Here is a 22,669-nt window from a genome sequence, read left to right as displayed (position 1 = left end):
CCCGGTATCACGCTAAAGCGTGTAATACACACGCTGGTCCAATAGCGGACGCGTGTCAGGGTCACGCTTTGCCTCCTCAAGGCGTGAACATGACACGCATGAATGAAGGTTGAGTACCAGCAGGGGCAATAATTTCCTCAATGCCAACAACTCTCCACGGACCAAATAGAAGCGATATAGTGCATTCTCCAAAATTCCCGCGTCTTTCAGGTCGGTCAAAGCCATATTTTTATTACGGTGCAGTCATTTAAGAAATCTACGTTGCTATAGCCTAACGTTATATTTGTGTGTATGAAGACTGTGGAGCTTTTTAATCTATGGTGCTGTTAACGTTACAGTGGTCAATAACGTCAATGGAAATTGATATTAATTGGCTAATTAATTAACCACAGAAAGCTGCTGTCGATCCTGAAATATCGATACTGATGTTGTATCTATTCTAAAGGATAGATCCTCACATAAAACCAGTAATTTTATTCATTTAGAACGAATTTATTTTATTCAGAAATGATGCAATAAATCGATTATACGTGACCGTAAAGGCCTTTACATTGTTACACACACACGTGTGTATATATATATATATATCAATCATATAAGCTGTTCTAATAATTATAATGCTGAAAATTCAGCTTTGATCTCAGGAATAAATTACATTTTAACATTCAAATAGAAAACAGATCGCCTATTTTAAATAATATTTCACAATTTTAGTTTTTACAAAGATTTACTGTATTTTTGATCAAATAAATTAAGCATTTGTAAGCATATTAGACTTCTTTTAACATTAAACATCTTACCGACCCCACATGTAAAATTTACTATAATTATTCTAGTTTGTGCAATTACATTTAGTTTTTATTGATCGTTAAAGTTCATATACATAGTGTTATGTTCTGTAATTGATGTTAATAAATCTGTCAGAAGAAAATGTGCAAAATTGGGGGTACAACACTGTAACCCTTTAAAAACAATAACCATACACACAACTAATTACAGAGCATCGAGAGGACAAATCACAAAATCTTTTAGTGGTCATGAAAATGTATTCAGATTAAGCATATTAATGATGCATTCACCTCATTTATCACGACACACTGCTTCTGTTCATGAATGCAGTTTACATGCTGAATATGCAATAACAGCAGCATCACAGTTATCTTCTTTATTTTGTTACAGTTATATGTATAATATGACAAATCCAGGAATCTTTGCTGCAAAATAATTAACTATGTTTTTGTTTTCCTTTGTCCAACAGCTCCTGTTTTTACCCACCATCCTTCCCTGTTACCTCCACCTGTCTATCTTTATAAGAAACCAACGGCTCTTTTAAGAGCCACTCCTCTATCTTTCTCTCTCTCAGTCTCTCTCTCAGTCTCTCTCTCTCTCTCTCTGTCTCTCTCTCTGTCTCTCTCTCTGTCTCTCTCTCAGTCTCTCAGTCTCTCAGTCTCAGTCTCTCTCACACACACACACACACTATCTCTCTTTATTCCTCTCTTCCAGAAGCCTGGTGTTTTCAAGTAGCCGAAGTATTGCATTTTTTTATTTAAATCTTGTTCTGTTTTGGTTGTGTGAAAGAAGTTCTTCACAAAATCTGTCACTCTCTTACTTTATCTATAATAGAAATGCCAGGCCAGGGGTCAACCAGGCGAAACTGTATGGTCTGCCATACCGATCTAAATGTGGCCTGCAAAACTTGCAACACATGCAAGAAAGAACAGCCACATAAGCTGAGGCTAGAAAAGAAACTAAAAAAATTTGATCAGAAGAGGGAGAGCTGGGTTCAAATGCAAAAAAAAAATCGGACTACCTCTCATATACAGGATGAAGCTGTGTTGTTGGTATGCAATTTCTTGTATTGTTTTTATGCAGGTTATTTTCCAAATGTTGCTAGATATATTTTTAAATAATATATGTTATTTTGTATGTGTGTCCTTGTATTTTTAGCTCGAAAAATTGCAGGCCCTGGGGTTAAGGGGGTTTTACTTCTCTCCAAGCCTGGAAAAAAGCCAAACAATTGGGTGTCTGAGGTTTTGGCACCCGCTGCCAGCTGAGTGAGACATCACATACATGCCTTGAACGAATTAAGGGCATGTATGATATTGTTATTCAAGGTAAGAATATTCTGTTATTTATTTAAAAAAATGTCCTGTATTTGATGCTGTCACAGCCTCACAGGTAAGCCTGTGGTTGCCTTCTCTTGACTAATAGATCATTCAGATTATCATTGATTGTTTTCGCTTACAACTAAACTAATTGGGAGAGGTTAAAAGCTAAGCAGCTAGCTATTTAGCTGCTCACGTTTAAGTACCAATAAAATAACATTCATTTTATCTGCTTGGTTTTCATTTTAATCTTAAATAAAATAGAACGCACACACCAGGCGATCCAGTATATTTGGCTTTTATACTAAACCAAGCTTGAACTGTGATGGTGGATTAAAGAAATTACATTTCTTTTATAAACGCATGCAGATATGCTGCCTTTTTTCACTAAAACAGTGCCTGGCCCTAAACTTAGTGATCCATGCTCATTATAGATGTTGCAGATCAGGGCTCTACACTTTTTAGGTGGTGACACTAGTCCTAGCAGAGTAGCTGGTGTGATGAGCGCACTGGCGCTGTTTTACGGTGGCTTCCGTCACATCACCAAAGTGGATGCTGCACACTGGTGGTGGTTGAGGAGACCTCCTGATATGATTGTAAAGCGCTTTGGGTGTACAGTAGTACATATGAAAGTTCTAAATAAATGTGTCATTCTATTCTATTGAATTGAATTGGAAGACAATGTAATTAGCCATGCTATAATTTTAATTATAAAATTCCAGTAGAAAAAATGGCACAATTGGTCATCCACCAGACTATCTCAAAACATCCATCACATGTCTTGAGAACATTCACCTATTAAATCAATACAGCTTAGGAAGAAGTAGTTTGGTAGAACAGCACTTGTTAGGTCTATACACATCTCTTTTTGCTACTACGGCTGCAACTAACGATTATTTTTACTGTCGTTTTTTTCTTGATTAATTGATTAGATGTTTGTTCTATAAAATGACTTTAAATTGTGAAAAAGGTTGATCGATGTTTTCTAAATAATTATGTACTTCTACAATGTAGGCTGGACCCCACATGTAATTGAAAGTTCATCAGCCCCAGTTGAACCCCCAACAGGACCACCAATGGTCATATCAAATCAGCAGGAAGCAGTGGCCCTGATTAATCCCCCAACAGCTCCAACGGGACCTCCAGCAGCCCTTATTGGACCACCGAAGTCCCCAATTGGACAGTCAGTGTCCTCTTTAGCACCCTCGGTAAAGCAATCCCAGAACCTGGGGAAAAGACCCCACTCCCCAGAAGGACCTTCAGCAGCCTCCCCAGTTTCTTTTCAAAAAGGTAAGCATAAAAGGAGCTACAGTATATGAAGAGTATTGAAAATAAGTTATAAGCCCCACAAAACCATACTCTTACTTTGTGTAATGTGAAACTGTAAACGAATTCAGAGTCCCGAAACATTTATTATTATTTAAAAAAATAAACAGTTTTCAACATTAATAATAATAATAAATTACACAGTGTGTCTGTGACTAAGGCACTTTACTCCGGGGGGATTGTCTCTGTAAGTGCACTGTAAGTTGCTTTGGATAAAAGCGTCAGCCAAATGTGTATATATATATATATATATATATATGTTTCTTGAGCATCAAATCAGCTTATTAGAATGATTTCTGAAGGATCATGTGACACTGAAGACTGGAGTAATGATGCTGAAAATTCAGCTTTGTGATAACTGAAATAAATTACATTTTAAAATATAACCAAATAGAAAACCGATATTTTAAATTGTAAAAATATTTCACAATATTACTGTTTTTGCTGTATTTTGGATCAAATAAATGAAGCCTTGGAGATAGGAAGTCTTCTTTTAAAACATCAAAAAATTTTTACCGTTCTAATAATGTTGGCCACCACTGTATATATATTTTAAAATGATTATTGGATTAGAACCTCTCATCAAATTCCATGAACTGCTGCTGTTGTCATTACTTCATTACTTCAATCATGCCTGTGTTTGCCCATATTTAGGACATTGTTTCTGGGTGTTTTGGTGTCTTCCCATTCAGTAGTGCACAATATATTGACTCACTATCGTTATTGCAATATCACGTTGTGCAATATCATATGAAAATGTTGCAGAATGTATGCAATATTCCTTTTATTTTGTGGAGAGTTGCATCCGTCAATTTTGAAATGTGTAGAACACCTGGTTGTATTATTCGAAATTGGCCTGTGTCTAAAGAGCATTTTTTAAAGGTCTCTGTCTCACCTTGGAAAAACATTTTGACAAATGTTTTAAAATATTTTTTACATATTTTAAATGTTTCTCTATATTTAACAGATGAAGTTGTGGAAGGAGGCTGTCCTGCTCCCACTATTGTGCGGCCGAATAAAAGGAAAGGTGTGTTGATGTAATGTGTGTAATCCATACATTGGGATTTATATTAATTGTTGTGAGTCTTCATGAAGGCTGTATTTGCATTTGTAAGTGGCTGTGGTCTATTAGGTTTGGGCGATGTCCAAATTAATATGTTCAATTGTTTATTTAACAGTAGGGCTGAACAACTAATCAAAATCTTATCGAACTTCGCAATATGACCTACTGCAATTTTCAAATCACAGGAGGTGCAATATTTGTTAAAGGCAAAATGTGTGTTAAAATACCATTTTATATTAAATATTGTGGCGCTGCAGAGATGTCCTGGGCCTACACATCATATTCTACAGCTCTTTGTTAGATACAAATCCTTGCAGAAATCACACCATAAACATTTAAATATGTTGTTATTACCTTGTTTGACAGTGGAAGTTGTGGAAGGAGGCTGTCCTGCTCCCACTACAGTGCGGCCGAAAAAAAGGAAAGGTATGTTGATGTACTGCTTGTCCAGCTTTCTGTATAGGAGTGTGGACTGAATGCCACAAAATTGATTAGTATGCGCTGTAGTACCTAGCTACAGTCTTCTGGCAATTATTTGGCAACATAATAGCATAGTCAGAAAGTAACGTACATGTTTTTTGCTTTTGGTTTTGGTTTTCACAGTCAAAAGCATGTTAGTCTTTGCTATGAGAAAGCAATGAACAACTGCCAGGCAGCACAATAGAGATTTATTTGAATTCATAGATTTAACTTGTCTTTGTTTGCCAATATATTTATTACAACTGCCCAACCCTAAAGTTTGTGTTGATTACATTTACAGTAAATTACCAGTGTTCAATACAACTTCTGTACCATAATAACTACAATATCAAAACTGTAACTAAGTACAACCCATTCTAGCTTAATAACCACTTATCATTCTATAATGGCTTGTTTATAGTAGTGTTAAGCTTTGTGAAATGTAATATTTGTTTTCTTTCAGAATGCCCACATACAGTGACAGGGAGCCAGGGTTATTACCCTGTGAAGAGCGTTGCCAAATACAAAGTCATTAAGGTTAAATACCACTAAAACACTACAAAGGTTACAAAATGTTATTTTATTGGTGTAATGGTCTTGAAAAAGTATTGGTGATTAGTATAACTGCTAAACAAAGCAAATATTTGAAACTGAAAGTCTCACTATTTTTAGGGTCAAAAATGGAAGCAAGTGGAGTGGGAGCCATGCAAACTCTGGTATGTACAACTTCTCATGGGTAACACATAGCCAATTAGTTTTAACATGTACAAACTATTGACATATGTTAGGTAAGATTTAGGTAAGATTTGTCTATATAGTTCATAAATATATTTTTATAACCCACACAAAGTGTCTTAATAAGGTGTTGGGCTACTACGTGCCCCCAGAAGAGTTTCATGCTCTTTGGCATAGTTTCTCTAAGTCTCTGAAATCTGGGGAGCTCCAATGGTCCAAAATATATGCTTTTATTTGGTGTTTATAACAGCTTCAGTCCAAAAAGTTGTTATGGTGGCTCTTGGTGGCCCAACACCTTACTAAGACACTTCATTTAGTTTTTTCTCTTTATTCCCTTAATCTTGTTTTTATCTTAATCTTGCCATTAACACTTTACATGCACACCGAAAATACAATTATAGCCAATAATGATAAAGATGTTATGCCCAAACTACACGGCCAGAGATACAGAAATTGTCAGTTACAGCATTACTGCCTTACTTAAAAACTGGATCAATATATTTAATGTCAGCTTGAGATCTTCATTTGTCACATTGTCTCACAGTAAAATGTGGACTTCACATTCCTCATTTTTGAGTTACTAAGACAAAATCAATTTATGCTTTAAAATAGAATCGTCTCAAAAACTGAGCAGTTGGCCTAACTTTCCGATAACTGTAAACCCAACCCAAAAATGTAAAACACTTTGGAGTCTTGTGCACACCAAACAGTGATTCATGTCAGAAACATAACGGATTATAGAATTTTCTTGACTTAAAATAACAATTAAGGCTTTCCTTGCATTGTAGTTGACTAACATTAGACAACTGTGATGGAATGAAAAAACCCCACTAAAACACAGCCATTGGAAAACAGCTACAGGAGTCTTAATGTGTGTCTTTGTGTCTACAGTTCCTCTGCAGAACCAAAACATCTAATTGCATATTTCCTTTTTGTGTTACAGTGGAAAGAAGTGGCCATTGGAGTGGGTGGCGGATATGGACACTTGTTAGTGCTCCCGTCAGGTTGTGGAGCACTTTTTTTGTGTGTAGTTTGCCTTTCTTTCTTCTTACTGTTGTGAAAATAAACGCTTCTTGCGACTGGACCCTTTCATTGCCATTTTGGAGCACTTTTTTATGAGCATCCAAGACAACATAAAATGTATCTGGGAATTTATTCAGAGAATAGTTTTATAAAAAAAAAAAAACAGTTGTAGCTTTTGATCCTTAACCTTTCTCTAAAAAACATACTGCCTCTCCTATGAATAATACATGATGTCCTGTCAGTGTTGGGCTATTGAAACATATCAATCATCCACAGTAATTAATTGATCACATATTTTGCCTACACATTTCTTCTGTATCAAACAATGGGAATGCCTTTGCATACAGCACCATGATTTTAAATGGCAACCTGTTAAACAACTTTATACAAAGCTTTTTTACATAAAGATTGACTATATTGCAATTTTTGCATTGGTCTTAAATATATGTAAAACTACATTACATAATGTGTTGTGTAATCATACCATAATTTAAAATAATGTTAACTGTTGCCTACCAGTCACATTGTTAAGTTTTGTTCAATAAAATGGGTTTAAAAGTGTGTCAGTGCCCTCATAAAGCATTGCACATACACTCACCTAAAGGATTATTAGGAACACCTGTTCAATTTCTCATTAATGCAATTATCTAATCAACCAATCACATGGCAGTTGCTTCAATGCATTTCATGGTGTGGTCTAAAATGGCCCCCACAGTCACCAGATCTCAACCCAATAGAGCATCTTTGGGATGTGGTGGAACAGGAGCTTCGTGCCCTGGATGTGCATCCCACAAATCTCCCATCAACTGCAAGATGCTATCCTATCAATATGGGCCAACATTTCTAAAGAATGCTTTCAGCACCGAAAGGGGTCAAACACAGTATTAGTATGGTGTTCCTATTAATCCTTTAGGTGAGTGTATGTGTTGTGTCATTATGACATACAGTTTGTGACTACTTTGTTCTGGATGGAGCTGTCCCTGGATCCCTCGTCCTCTTCACTGGTTACCAACAGTGTATAGATTACTTTTACTAAGATTACTGCAAATGTCTTTCATTAACAAGGTAATGTACAGAACTACATTTATTCTTAGCAATCACATTACAGCTACTATAGTAATAAAATTATCTTTATTTCAGTTACTTCACCACAGGACTTTTGAAAGCTATCATGTGAGCTGAGGTTTCAACCTAGTCTGCTGAACTTTTGTCCCAACCAGTCTGCCTCCTTTCTTTTGGTCTAGGACCAGGTTTTAATATGTTTTTTTGTAAAACTGACCCTGAATCAGACCTCATGATTTGGTGTCTTGCTCTGCTTGTGGTATAGGGTGGTCGGTGGTGTGAGTTTTAAAAAGTAACACAAAAGTAATTAATAAATCTAATTGCTGTATTGCTCTTGGAGATTTAGCAAGTGTAATATAATGACATATTTATGTAAGGTAAATTAGATGACGATTGTCTAAACAGCCACTTAGCCATATGACCACAGCATAAAAACACTTAATTATGACCTATAAAAGTATGGTATGGGAGGATGGACACTGAATATCTGAAAGCTTTTTTATTAGGTTAAGGTTTGTGAAAAAGAAATGTTCCAAGAGGCCCACAGTGATATACAGTGAGGAAAATAAGTATTTGAACACCCTGCTATTTTGCAAGTTCTCCCACTTAGAAATCATGGAGGGGTCTGAAATTGTCATCGTAGGTGCATGTCCACTGTGAGAGACATAATCTAAAAAAAATCCAGAAATCACAATGTATGATTTTGTAACTATTTATTTGTATGATACAGCTGCAAATAAGTATTTGAACACCTGAGAAAATCAATGATAATATTTGGTACAGTAGCCTTTGTTTGCAATTACAGAGGTCAAACGTTTCCTGTAGTTTTTCACCAGGTTTGCACACACTGCAGGAGGGATTTTGGCCCACTCCTCCACACAGATCTTCTCTAGATCAGTCAGGTTTCTGGGCTGTCGCTGAGAAACACGGAGTTTGAGCTCCCTCCAAAGATTCTCTATTGGGTTTAGGTCTGGAGACTGGCTAGGCCACGCCAGAACCTTGATATGCTTCTTACAGAGCCACTCCTTGGTTATCCTGGCTGTGTGCTTCGGGTCATTGTCATGTTGGAAGACCCAGCCTCGACCCATCTTCAATGCTCTAACTGAGGGAAGGAGGTTGTTCCCCAAAATCTCGCAATACATGGCCCCGGTCATCCTCTCCTTAATACAGTGCAGTCAGCCCTGTCCCATGTGCAGAAAAACACCCCCAAAGCATGATGCTACCACCCCCATGCTTCACAGTAGGGATGGTGTTCTTGGGATGGTACTCATCATTCTTCTTCCTCCAAACACGGTTAGTGGAATTATGACCAAAAAGTTCTATTTTGGTCTCATCTGACCACATGACTTTCTCCCATGACTCCTCTGGATCATCCAAATGGTCATTGGCAAACTTAAGACGGGCCTTGACATCTGCTGGTTTAAGCAGGGGAACCTTCCGTGCCATGCATGATTTCAAACCATGACGTCTTGGTGTATTACCAACAGTAACCTTGGAAACGGTGGTCCCAGCTCTTTTCAGGTCATTGACCAGCTCCTCCCCTGTAGTTCTGGGCTGATTTCTCACCTTTCTTAGGATCATTGAGACCCCACGAGGTGAGATCTTGCATGGAGCCCCAGTCCGAGGGAGATTGACAGTCATGTTTAGCTTCCATTTTCTAATGATTGCTCCAACAGTGGACCTTTTTTCACCAAGCTGCTTGGCAATTTCCCGTAGCCCTTTCCAGCCTTGTGGAGGTGTACAATTTTGTCTCTAGTGTCTTTGGACAGCTCTTTGGTCTTGGTCATGTTAGTAGTTGGATTCTTACTGATTGTATGGGGTGGACAGGTGTCTTTATGCAGCTAACGACCTCAAACAGGTGCATCTAATTTAGGATAATAAATGGAGTGGAGGTGGACATTTTAAAGGCAGACTAACAGGTCTTTGAGGGTCAGAATTCTAGCTGATAGACAGGTGTTCAAATACTTATTTGCAGCTGTATCATACAAATAAATAGTTAAAAAATCATACATTGTGATTTCTGGATTTTTTTTTTTAGATTATGTCTCTCACAGTGGACATGCACCTACGATGACAATTTTAGACCCCTCCATGTTTTCTAAGTGGGAGAACTTGCAAAATAGCAGGGTGTTCAAATACTTATTTTCCTCACTGTATGTGATTAAAATAAGTCAAAATAAACATTTAATTCATGAATTTGGCCACTGTGACCAACAAATACATTTTAATTAACATTTATACATTAGACCACTTCATGTCTCTTTGAAATGCATGCATGACACAAGGGCTGAGTGAGCAGAGTGAAAATTTAAATTTTGTCATATGATTAAACCAAACACATCACTGGAAAGGTCTTGATCAGCCGAGTAACAGCTTTGCAACCTGAAGGCTGTACCTGGCTCCTGCTTTGAAATATTGACCTCTGAACTTTGATATTGATGCATGTTGTGAGTCTTATAATTCAGCAACTGAATGGGCTAAAATAATAAAACCAACTGTTATATAAAGCTCTTGGACTCTTCCATCACAAGGGATACCGGTTGGTGCGATCACCAATAGGGGCATCACCAAAAGTGGTAAAAATGTAATCTCACCTAGTTATCATTTATAATTTCAAATTCTGACCAAACCTTTGTGTTTCACATACGCCCATACCCATGAGTGCACTCTTAGTTTTATACTCCAGACATCCATTTATATGTTTTAGCAATTTACAAAAACAAAACTACAATTCCCTGTTGCAACAGATTGCAACGTGAAAGACAGCCCGTTAAATATGTAGTTCTTCCGGTTGGCAAAATAGGGTTGCAAGTAAGTAGGGTTTCAAAAAGAACTATCGTATAAAGTAGCTTCCTAACAGACATGCTACTGCAAAAGCATAATACGTGTTGTATGAATTCAGACCAAAAACATCGTATTATGGGTATTATTATTAGCCAAAATTGCTTGTATGGGAGATTTATGCTAGTTGCTAGGGTAACCGTGTTGGCGCCATAGGTTGGCGCAGGCGCGTAGCCTGACCACAGAAACCTGTCTAACAGAAACGGAAGAAGGGTGCGCAAAAACAAACAAACACACACACATATATACATATATATATATATATATATATATATAAATAACTGACATTGCCAACAAATGTTTTAAAAATATGTTATCCTTTATTATATCTATATTTTTTATATATATTTAATATTATTTGACATTTTGGCGAGAGGCAGGGAAAACTCTGGACAGGTCGCCAGTCCATCACACAACCACCCACACTTAGGGAAATTCTTCATTTAACCTATTCTATTCGTTTTCTTTAGGTTACATATTTTCAACTTATGTTTTTATACAGAAGATAATGATAAATGATAATGAGTGGTGGTGGTGTAGTGGTCTAAGCACATAATCTGGTAATCAGAAGGACGCTGGTTCGAGCCCCACAGCCACCACCATTGTGTCCTTGAGCAAGGCACTTAACTCCAGGTTGCTCCAGGGGATTGTCCCTGTAATAAGGGCTCTGTATGTCGCTTTGGATAAAAGCGTCTGCCAAATGCATAAATGTAATGTAATGTAATAATGAAAAATGTGTCTTATTTAAGGCTATAATTTACTAATTAATTAATACAACACATAACTCTATACTTGACAATTACATGTGAAAGTGTTATTTTGTGATAAAGTGTTATTTATACAACTGGCATACAATGTTAAGATAAAAATGAAAAATCAGTAATTGAATATCTTATTTTGCAAGAAGACAGAGACAAACAAATCAACAGCTCAAAATGAACTAGTTTGCATGCATGTACAACATAGTTTTATAGTTACCTGAAGTAATGCCATGGTAAATTCACTTTGTTGGCAAGGTAACAGCAGCAATAACAACAGGAAATACTACACTTAAGACTCAACTATGGGTATTGATCAATCATTTCTGTAAAGTATTTAATCTAGTGCCATGTACAGTAAATGGTTCATTCCAAAAGTATCCACAATCACTGTGAATAACATTATACAGGTGTATAGAGTAAAAACAATCAAACTATTATATCAATGTAAGTGTAACATTTTTGTACAGAAAAGTTCATTATGTTGAGAAGATGAGATGGGCAAAGCTTGGGGAAGTCACCACTGCAAGAGGCTGCTGTCATTCGCAAGCTCTAGCACCACAGTTAACTGCAGAAATAGACTGTGAAACACTGGAGGTGAAACTTTAAAACCGACCTGCTGTTTGTAAACTGAGTTTTGGAGAATCATATAAAAAAATGTCTAACCATCTATGAAGCTAATGTTGCTTACACAACATATTGTTGTGAATATGTTGCTGGAAACAATAGTGCAAAATATTAGCACTGTATCAGACACCATTTCACTTCAAAAAGTTTTTTGTTTTCCTTGAAACACACCTGCAGTCTAGTCATAATTGACACGCAGTCGAAAACGCATCCCACCAGTTAAGCACTCATTTACACTGCTTCAAAATCACTGTCATCTGAACTCTCATAATCAACTTCTTCATGGTCCTCCCGCATCTCCTCGGGCCCATTCTCCAACAGAGAAGCAGCATTCGGTCCTAAAGCCAGGCTGTAACTTGAGCATATGACTTGGAACTTCTCCTCCACATCTGCAAGCCTTTTCTGAAGAAGACACAGTAGCCCGCCATGACCCTCTTCACTTAAACTGCCTAGAAGGAAAAATTAAAAGCGAGGCATGACAATACTTCCATTGAGTTAGTGTTGTTGAGCTATTCATTAACTGACTTTTACTGAATTAACTACAGACCATTTAGATCCAGCCACAATGAATCCATGATGTAACACTTGAGGATCTCAAAGTGAGTGGGGTTTTATAGGATCCCTAAAACCATTACAGCAAGAATCTAATAAAAGTTAGCTTCTTACCACTGTTTCTGACAAAAGACATATCTGATATCCTTGTCCTAATGTTTCCAGACAGCTTTCTGAGATAGGTGCAGTGCTGTCTCATCTCCCTCATCACAATGATCTTTTCCTCTTGAAGGCGACTTTTGACATGTGCACATCAAAAATCTTCTTTTTGTGAGAATGTTGCTGGATTCTGAAGTCACACAAATAACATCCCATCAATACAAATTTGACCTGTACATTCTAAACAGCAGGCCAAAAATAAGTAGTGTATGTACATCCCATAACCTGGTGCAGGGTGCAAAATTGCCTTAGAGAGAAATTGCTACATACCACTGCTGTGCACTTCCCAAGGCCATATTAGACTGTCTCCTCCCCCCACAGAGAGCCCGCTCTCCACCTTCTCTTCAACGATGCGCTCCTCATCTGCCACCTGCTCATTGTAGAGCTTGATTGTTTCCAAGAGTTTTCTCTTCTCTTCCCACAATTTTCTTCGACGCAAGTGTCGAACTTTGTTGCTGTCTATAAAAATTGCAAAACACAGAAAACATGATGCACAAGCACATGCAGATATCAGAAAGTTAAATGAAATACTAATACTTATAACTGACTAAAGATTTAATAAATTAAAATGTTTAAAAAAAAAAAAATCGCATGACTTAAAAGGTGTAATAGAGGCCTAACTAATATCTGTAAAATTAAAAGGAAGACATTTTAAAATTAAGGAGCTGAAAACACGTTAATACCAAAACAATACAGATAAGACGTCTGCAAGTAATAAACATTACATAAATATTAGGTGACTTATCAACATACCAGTCTGATTATAAAGGCTGGCTTTTTTTGATGAACACCAAGAAACATTTGTTCAATAGATTTCTGACGTTCATATTGGTCATCACATCTGGTACCTACAGAATCTTAAAGCAACAACAATAATACAAGTAAATGATTATGGTGTATTTTAGGCTGTAAATTTAAAGTTTGAAGTTCAAGTTAAGTTTATTTAGTGCCCCAAATCGATTATTACAGTCTAAAAGGAGCTTACAAGCCCACAAGTTTATAACAAACAAAACAGGGCATGTCCTTACTTAATCCTTATGCATGGCAAAGATTGAATTATCACGCTGCAATATTAGTAAGCTACATAGAAGAATGTCCATAAAACACTGTACCGTCAGTAGCCCATTGTCTGACATCATCTACCCACTGATGCACGATGTTCTCAGGACACCCCAGCTCACTGCTCAAATTCTCCAGTCTCTGAGACTCAGCCTCAGCCTTTTTGAAAGTCTGGTGTAAAAAAAAAAAGATTTCTGCCTTTGTGATCTTAAAAAGTGAGAAAATCATGAAAAGCTTTTTATACCCAACTCAGACACAACATAATACCTTGATGTATCTGCTGGATAGTGCAAGATGAAGGCCTTCCTGCTTCCGTCGGTTCCATCCAATTGCATGGACAGTTAGCATGTCATTTCTGGCTTTAAAGAACAAAATGATGTGATGGAGGAAAGTCCCATTAATGCTCATGGGATTTTACTTCATCCACACATTGACCATTGAGTTTTAATTAAAGAGAGATGTAATGCAGTTCTATTAATGTGTTACTATCATATTAGAATATTTCCAGCTTTATATTTGCAATAGGCCTACATATTATATAATATTTGCAATCTCAGAGTATTAGACATAAAGTATTAGACATAAAGAATAAAAACAATAAAAAGAAGAAAGAATAAAAGACAGGTTTCCTAAAATAATATAAATAAGCAACAATTACCAGATTTTGTCATGTACTTGGTTGTGAGGGCACAACGAGACAGGTAGCTGTTTACCATTTCGACCTCCTCCCTGCAGTTGTGCCAGCACCTTCCTGATTTTTGCCACTCCAGATTATCTAACAAATTATTGTTGCACTTATATTATATAATACAGTGTATATGATTATAAGTCATAAAAATACAATTTCAAATGGTATTATAAAGAATATGCAGTACCTCACACTTGGTTGAATGAGCCTTGGCATGCATGACAGAAAGGAATGGTCTCATCTGCAGTAAAGGTCTGAGTTCCAACATGGAGACTGCCAACTTCTCAAGATAAGGCCAATACTTGCAAGCAATATCTGTGCAATAGAACTGCCCGTTTGTGGCTGCTTGGAGCTCCTTCTGCAGGTACAGCGGATAAGCAAATATTTCCCCTGTACATGTTAAGAGCCTTGAGTAGCACTCCGTGTCTGCAAACAACCACCTCAAGGCCCTCTTCATCCAGTCTGCTTGCTTTTCTGGCTGTTTCACGTGCAGCAGACCACTGACTGGCTCCACAGATCCCTTTGCCGGCAGTCTGCATGACAAAATAATTCTGGTTAAACTGAAAGTTGCTATTTGTTCTAGTTACTTCATCCATCAGGATGAGTCAGGTTACATCACACCAACTGGCATCTTTGTAATGATCAGGGATAATAAAAGGTTTACTTTCAAACTACTACTAAAGAGGAGCTTCAGAAAATGCATCTTCCACTTTCTTTAGGGTGACAAACTGCATGCATAGTCACAATCTCTTACAGAGATCTGCTATTACATAATGAATGAGCTGCTAAACTAGCCATTTTGGATGCCACCACACATACCATGTTTAATTTCAAACCTCAACACAAGATTGCTTAAAAGAGTGCACCATGCTAGGGATACAATATCTATTTAATAAAGCAACAATCATACATTTCAAATTTTGGATCTAAATCATAGGAGCAAAAACTAACACTTTTCATTTTACTCCTGATCTCATCAACAAAATGGTGTACATCAGTGTCCTTGGCAATGAAGGTGCCATCAAAATAGGGTTCCTCTGACCTTAATAGAATAAGAAAAAAAATATGTTCAGTGTAAGACATTATATGTTCTGTTAATTTTACATTAAGTAAAACGATTACAAGTTTAAAACAACTAACCCTTTTGACTGCCGAAATCGGTACACTTTTCTGTTGCCATCTGCACAAAGAGCGAGCATGTTGGGTGTACATGCCGGGCAGGTGAAGTGCTCTACACTGGCCATTTCTTCACACTGGTACTGGCAGAATGTGTATTCCATGAAGCTTCTTTGAAATACGTCTCCATGTATTTTCCCAGCCTGTACATGCGATTAGTAAAGAGTAAAATGAAATAGCTACACTAATATTCTCCCATCTCTACTTAAGGCAACTTTGATCCACACTGATCTTACCCTTCCAAAGAGACAAGTCCTCCTCTCCAACATCCGCAAAAAACCTTGTCTTGATAATCCTGGTGCAACAGTTTTCATTTCTTCAAATGTGCTGAAGACATCGACTGAAAACAGCGTGTCAGCATTCACAGATGCTGGCCAGTACCCACTTCTTATTAGGTCGCTCATGTCAGGTGTCCAATGAGCCAGACATAATCTGCACAGCAAGTTTGGCAAGTGCAAGTCATACCGACCTAAAATAAAAAAGTAGAACATTCTAACACACAAAGGGACAAGAAAAAATGTTAAATATAAAACCATAGTTCCTACCATTTATGCAAACCAAAATGATTGCTCTGCCAGCTGATTCTGTGAAGTTTGAAGGGTCGCAAGTGCATAACTGGACAGGTCTCACTGTAGGTAATAAACATACTGAAAAGAGAAGAGAAATAATTTGAGAGAAATCATTAAAAATATGTACAAAAACAAATAATAATAATTAAAAGAAAAATTCACCAAAAAATCACTTTACCAAAAAGGTTCAAAACACTACCTTGATTGACCAGTGTATATTTGCCATCTTTTTTTACACAGCACACTGTTGGCTCAATGGGCTTGTAAATTCCCTCAATGCAGGACTCCCTGTTATGGAGGGTGAGTTTTTTGTGTATGTGTGTGTCACAATCCATGCACAGCCACTCTTGGGGCATGCAGTCTCTGCAGCGAATGACGGCAGGAGATGTGCAGTGGCTGCAATTCTTTTCTGGAGCCACATTGCAGGACAGCAAGCAGTTGATGTGATAGGACCTTGCTTTCCGCCACTCATCTTGGGCTACAGATTGGCGCAAGCACCATGATGTGGATGTTGAAGGGGACTTGTTGGTGCCTTTAACATCTGCTGAGGTCAGAATATCCTGCAGTTTCTGCATCTCAATGTCTAAAAGACAGAAATAAGAAAATAATAATTCCTTTCACGCTTATTGCTAAATTGCATAATTACCGTAAGGTGAGGTGTCATCTTACCGAATAAGTGTTGAGAGCAGTTTGATTGGGTAACTGTGGGAACCTCCTCAGATGACTCAAAAGGTGTAGCGTCCTCACTGCCAACCACAGAAACAACTGAAAAGATAGATAGAAAGGAAAGAGATAACAATGTTCATGTCTTACAAGCATACAATACAGTGTTCATATAGTGACTTCAGGCTATAATAGGTTGATTGATATGTCTGACAATTCCTTTAAACTCTAAAAGTTTTTTTCCTCATAATCTTGAACTGTTAGAAGCATGAACCTGACACTGATGCTTCACTTCTACTTAATTTCTTTAGAATTGCTAAGCATGACAGTGAAGTCAATAACATAAGTAACACATCCACCATGTGGTGTTTCTGATGGCACAGTTTAACATACAGTATTTAAAGGAAAATGATTAAAATCCAGAAACAGAAATCCTATTAACCTAACAAACCTACCTAACAAATAGCAAGCTGAATTCTGTATACAATGGGCACAGTTATACTTAGTTAAGAAGCATTCTGTGGTGGGTTATCACAAATAATCTTGGAAGGCATGGACTACCTGTAGCTGAAGCACGTTTCGTGTCTCTCCACTTCTGCTTCTTTTTAGCAGTGGACGTCCTTTAGCATCTCTCTCCACCCATCGGACATTAAATGTATTACCTTTAGCAGATGTTGATTTGTCCTTCGCTTCCTTTGCCTTGCATGACAGAAAGTGAGCAGTTTATGATAAAACTGAAATACAGCCAAATCTTGAGCAGTTCATTCAAATTTTGCACTCTAATTCCCACTCTTTAGTATTATTACCAATACGGGATTGTCTAAAAAATACTCACTTTGGTTTGAGCAAGGAACATGTCTGCAAGGAAAATAGCATCATCTGCTCTCCCTCTGTCTTGCTGAGCAGCCATTTCAAAGATACTATACTGGAAAGGAAGATAAAAACACAGTCAGACAAAACGTATTAAGGATGTATAGTATAGGGTGGCTATAGGCTATATAAAAACTAAATAAAAAAAAAAATGTTTTGGACAGTGAGAGAGAGTAAGGTGAAAGAAAAATAAATAATAGAGTAACAATACTTACTTGAAGACAGTGACGCTTTAGAAAAGAGATAGAGAGATGGAGAGAGAGAGAAAGAAAGAGAGTGTGTGTGTGTGTGTATATGTGTGTGAGAGAGAGAGAGACTGACAGTGAGAGTGAGAGTGAGACTGAGAGTGAGAGTGAGACTGAGAGTGAGAGACTGAGAGTGAGAGAGAGAAAGATAGAGGAGTGGCTCTTAAAAGAGCCGTTGGTTTCTTATAAAGATAGACAGGTGGAGGTAACAGGGAAGGATGGTGGGTAAAAACAGGAGCTGTTGGACAAAGGAAAACAAAAACATAGTTAATTATTTTGCAGCAAAGATTCCTGGATTTGTCATATTATACATATAACTGTAACAAAATAAAGAAGATAACTGTGATGCTGCTGTTATTGCATATTCAGCATGTAAACTGCATTCATGAACAGAAGCAGTGTGTCGTGATAAATGAGGTGAATGCATCATTAATATGCTTAATCTGAATACATTTTCATGACCACTAAAAGATTTTGTGATTTGTCCTCTCGATCGCCTGTAATTAGTTGTGTGTATGGTTATTGTTTTTAAAGGGTTACAGTGTTGTACCCCCAATTTTGCACATTTTCTTCTGACAGATTTATTAACATCAATTACAGAACATAACACTATGTATATGAACTTTAACGATCAATAAAAACTAAATGTTATTGCACAAACTAGAATAATTATAGTAAATTTTACATGTGGGGTCGGCAAGATGTTTAATGTTAAAAGAAGTCTAACATGCTTAATTTATTTGATCAAAAATACAGTAAATCTTTGTAAAAACTAAAATTGTGAAATATTATTTAAAATAGGCGATCTGTTTTCTATTTGAATATGTTAAAATGTAATTTATTCCTGAGATCAAAGCTGAATTTTCAGCATTATAATTATTAGAACAGCTTATATGATTGATATATATATATATATACACACGTGTGTGTGTAACAATGTAAAGGCCTTTACGGTCACGTATAATCGATTTATTGCATCATTTCTGAATAAAATAAATTCGTTCTAAATGAATAAAATTACTGGTTTTATGTGAGGATCTATCCTTTAGAATAGATACAACATCAGTATCGATATTTCAGGATCGACAGCAGCTTTCTGTGGTTAATTAATTAGCCAATTAATATCAATTTCCATTGACGTTATTGACCACAGTAACGTTAACAGCACCATAGATTAAAAAGCTCCACAGTCTTCATACACACAAATATAACGTTAGGCTATAGCAACGTAGATTTCTTAAATGACTGCACCGTAATAAAAATATGGCTTTGACCGACCTGAAAGACGCGGGAATTTTGGAGAATGCACTATATCGCTTCTATTTGGTCCGTGGAGAGTTGTTGGCATTGAGGAAATTATTGCCCCCTGCTGGTACTCAACCTTCATTCATGCGTGTCATGTTCACGCCTTGAGGAGGCAAAGCGTGACCCTGACACGCGTCCGCTATTGGACCAGCGTGTGTATTACACGCTTTAGCGTGATACCGGGTTGCATACAGAGGCATAAAAGTGGCCTTAGTTAAGATGATCGCTAAAGCTTAAGTTTCAACATTATCGGGAAACTCAGACGAGTGCAAGATCAAATGCTATTTACCGTTATGGCCTCGATTGAGATCAGATAAAATAAAGGTTCCAAAAAGGGTGTTTCACAGCATTGCCAAAGAAGAACCATTTTTAATAAACTTTTGTACAATCAAAAGAACATTTCCCATTACTGTGCATGAGCTTTATTTTTAAGAATAATAATGCGAAGCACTGACCAAGAAAATCTGTGAACATCACTTAATCTCTCAATAGTTATAACATTAAATGCATACTCACCGAAGAATAAAAAGAGGGAGAAAATGAGCATCATTGTCAGCAAACAAAAACGGGTTAATAATCTCTACTATGCCACTGCTCCGTTGACTGTAAATTCATCAGTGTGCTGTGGCACTGACAGCCTCTCGCGAGAGCCCCATTAGCTTTTACTACTGTCAGGTTTATGTTGAGATGAATTGGTAAAATAAAACTAACCCTAACCTTAGAGTTAGCGGGTTGAGGCAGGATTTCTGTAGGACTCCAAATATACACAGTGTGTGGACGTCGAATGCAGCTCTCGCGATACTTTGTTAACTCGGCGGTTACCTTCTAAATACCGTGTCGCAGCAGAAACAGACTAGAACGTTTGCGATGCATGTTGCGTGATGTCTTGGTATATACTGCCATCTACTGTACAGACAGTCCTAGTGACACAGGATCCCTGCCATCTACAGTACTCCCTAAACAAACCACACCTTCTTAATTTAATTCACCAAATAAGGGCATACAAGCCACCATGGTTACTCAAAACCTGTTAATTGTTGTGTTTTTAATAGACCGGCTAAAGCCCAGAAGAGTGAAATGTGATTAGATGATATTACTTTAAAAGTGTGGAAACCTGCTGCCATTAAGAAAGCTTTCTTAAAAATAAGTAACTCATATTACTAAAATGTTCTGGCTAAAGCACTGAACTGGTAAGCAGAAGGTTGCCGGTTAAATTCCCTCATTCACCACCATTATGTCCCTGAACAACACTCTTAACTTGTTGCTCTGGGGGATTGTCCCTGTAATAAGAGCACTGTAATTCACTTTGGATAAAAGCGTCCACCAAATACACAAACGTAAGATGTAACACTTTAATTTCATAACAAACTTCAATTGAATTGTGTAACCAAATTAATTGAATAAAACACCATTTTATTTAGTTAAAGATTACTCAATTTAAAGGAGAATTGTTCTGAAATCGAAATGTGTAAATCTTAAAAATACTTGTTGAGTTTATAGTCATTATCATCATAGCTGCCCTTGTTACACACCTGTTTCTGTTGAATCTGCTCACAAGAAGAAGAGGCTGGTCTTTTTTTCTTGCTTGATCACAGAAATCGAGAGCATTGTCCATCGTAGCCTACATGCACTCTTGGCAATTCTGAGTGTTTGTAAGCAGGAAATAAATAAGCAGCAACAGTGCTCAAAATGAGGAACAAATAGGCTTATTGGCTAACCAACCTGCTTTACAAGAAAATTTACATTGCTTTTGCAAACACACCAATGTTTTCTATTCTGTGAACCAGTTCTAATGATCACAAGCTGAACTACTTTCTTTCTGGTTCATGTTAACAAATGAACAAAAAAGTATGGGCTGCTGTGATGTTTAATTCAGATCATGGTGTTCATATGAGAGAAGGAGCAGCATCCTTCCAGAAACAATCATGCTGTTCTGTTAGGTCCAAAATGTTTGCAATAGATCTACCCATGTTGGTCCTCTCCAGTCACAAGGACAAATACTTGTTTGGCATGTTGCTGGGCTCCCTGCACTTCACCCACCAGCGCTACAGACAGTAGGTGGGGGATGATAACATTCATGCTGCACTGGGGCTTTTCCCTCCTGGACAGTGTTGTCAGCACAGTAGGGATGTCCTTTGACTTATCCAGTGCTTTCAGTTTTCCTGTTTGGAAGGTCAAGGAGGTGCAGGTTGATACCTCCCCTTTCTCCTGAGTCTCTGAATGGACAGAGCACCAATGGTGAGACTGCAGAACCGTCTGAGCAGGTGGCTTGGCCTAACATGAAGTACTATGTGAATAGTACCTGTACTTTATTTCACAGTTTAGCATTATATAGGTCGTACAAAAGTGTGACATACTTCATACACTGTTTAAATGAAACACAGATCTCTAATTCTGCAGAAGCACATGCAGCTCTTTCACACTCACCTCTAACTCACCAGTCACACAGAAGTTGTGGGTGGAAACCTGTTGAGTGACAAAGGTTATTGATCTGTTTGGAGTAGTCTGTGGCCATTATGTGTTTGTAATGTTTAATTTTTATCAAAGTTTCTTTTCTTGTGGGATTATGATCCTAAAACATGATGGAAGTCTGGCAGTAGCCCCGCTAGTTGTTAAATGTCTTAGTTGGTAATTTGAAGATTGCGGGTTCAAACACCACAACTGGAAATTAATGAACTGAAAAATTACTCAGATCCCTATTTGCCAGTGTGCTCTTGAGTTGGACATGTTCATATTGGGGAAAAGGTTGTCATAAATTAGGCTCTTATAAGGCACTTTGGATAAGGTGTCATGCTAAAGAACTAACTTAACCATAAAGCAAATAATAATAATAATAAATATAGCCGCAAGCGGCAAACATCGGCGTCCATGTACATGTGGAGAAATAACTAAAATAATACAAATTGACAGAAATGATCCAGTGGATGCAAAATTATACTTTTGGTTGAAGTATATGGCCATGTTTTTAAAAAAATTGTGACTGTCCTCACAGACCTTGATGGCATCTTGGACAAATAAACTGCATGCAAAATCTCAAGTTGAGGGTGGAGCAAATTTCTAGCCATTACTGTTCAAGATTATGAACCCAAAATGTTATTTTGTTTCTTTTGTTCACAATAGCGCCACCTAGTGTCCGAAAGTTGTGTGTCTGAGTAGTGGGAGGGATTTGGAACCATCCTGCCAAGTTTGGAATCTCTACGACTTACGGTCTCTGACGCCCAGACACTTTTAGGGCCAAAAAAAAATCATCAGAAAACCGGAACCAATATAATAGGATTCCTGCACCTTTGGTGCTTGGACCCCTAATAATAAAATAGAAAGTGTTAAATCCTTATCAGTGGATCATCGTTGTGATATAATGTAAGTGTCACTGACAACAGAACT

At 37.4% G+C, this 22,669-nt stretch overlaps 3 protein-coding genes across 3 annotated transcripts in view; 1 reads left to right on the top strand and 2 right to left on the bottom strand.

The window, feature by feature from the left end:
- Positions 1-20,913, bottom strand: part of LOC127641012 (T-lymphocyte surface antigen Ly-9-like) — a 122,446-nt gene extending 101,533 nt beyond the window's left edge. Inside the window, exon 1 of the mRNA XM_052123744.1 lies at positions 20,818-20,913. The gene's annotated coding sequence lies outside the window, so the exon portion shown is untranslated. The remainder of the gene's footprint in view (positions 1-20,817) is intronic.
- Positions 2,059-6,771, top strand: LOC127640883 (uncharacterized). The gene is made up of 7 exons (XM_052123576.1): positions 2,059-2,114; positions 3,120-3,395; positions 4,399-4,458; positions 4,861-4,920; positions 5,417-5,490; positions 5,626-5,669; positions 6,632-6,771. Exons 1-7 carry the CDS (start codon positions 2,093-2,095, stop codon positions 6,678-6,680), a joined length of 585 nt encoding a protein of 194 aa, XP_051979536.1. The 5' UTR covers positions 2,059-2,092; the 3' UTR covers positions 6,681-6,771.
- Positions 14,497-21,800, bottom strand: LOC127641011 (uncharacterized). The gene is made up of 12 exons (XM_052123743.1): positions 21,752-21,800; positions 21,287-21,501; positions 17,701-17,790; positions 17,528-17,564; positions 16,872-16,967; positions 16,402-16,785; positions 16,179-16,280; positions 15,870-16,102; positions 15,598-15,776; positions 15,409-15,499; positions 14,645-14,990; positions 14,497-14,544 (listed from the first exon to the last, which is right to left on the bottom strand). The coding sequence occupies exons 1-11, from the start codon at positions 21,798-21,800 to the stop codon at positions 14,742-14,744; spliced, it is 1,725 nt and encodes a 574-aa protein (XP_051979703.1). The 3' UTR covers positions 14,497-14,544; positions 14,645-14,741.
- Positions 21,801-22,669: the final 869 nt, after the last annotated feature.

This window comes from Xyrauchen texanus, chromosome 50 (genome assembly GCF_025860055.1).
Source record: "Xyrauchen texanus isolate HMW12.3.18 chromosome 50, RBS_HiC_50CHRs, whole genome shotgun sequence".
Lineage (NCBI taxonomy): Eukaryota > Metazoa > Chordata > Actinopteri > Cypriniformes > Catostomidae > Xyrauchen > Xyrauchen texanus.
The sequence above is the reverse complement of the archived record's forward strand: the minus strand, read 5'-3'. Positions and strand labels throughout refer to the sequence as shown.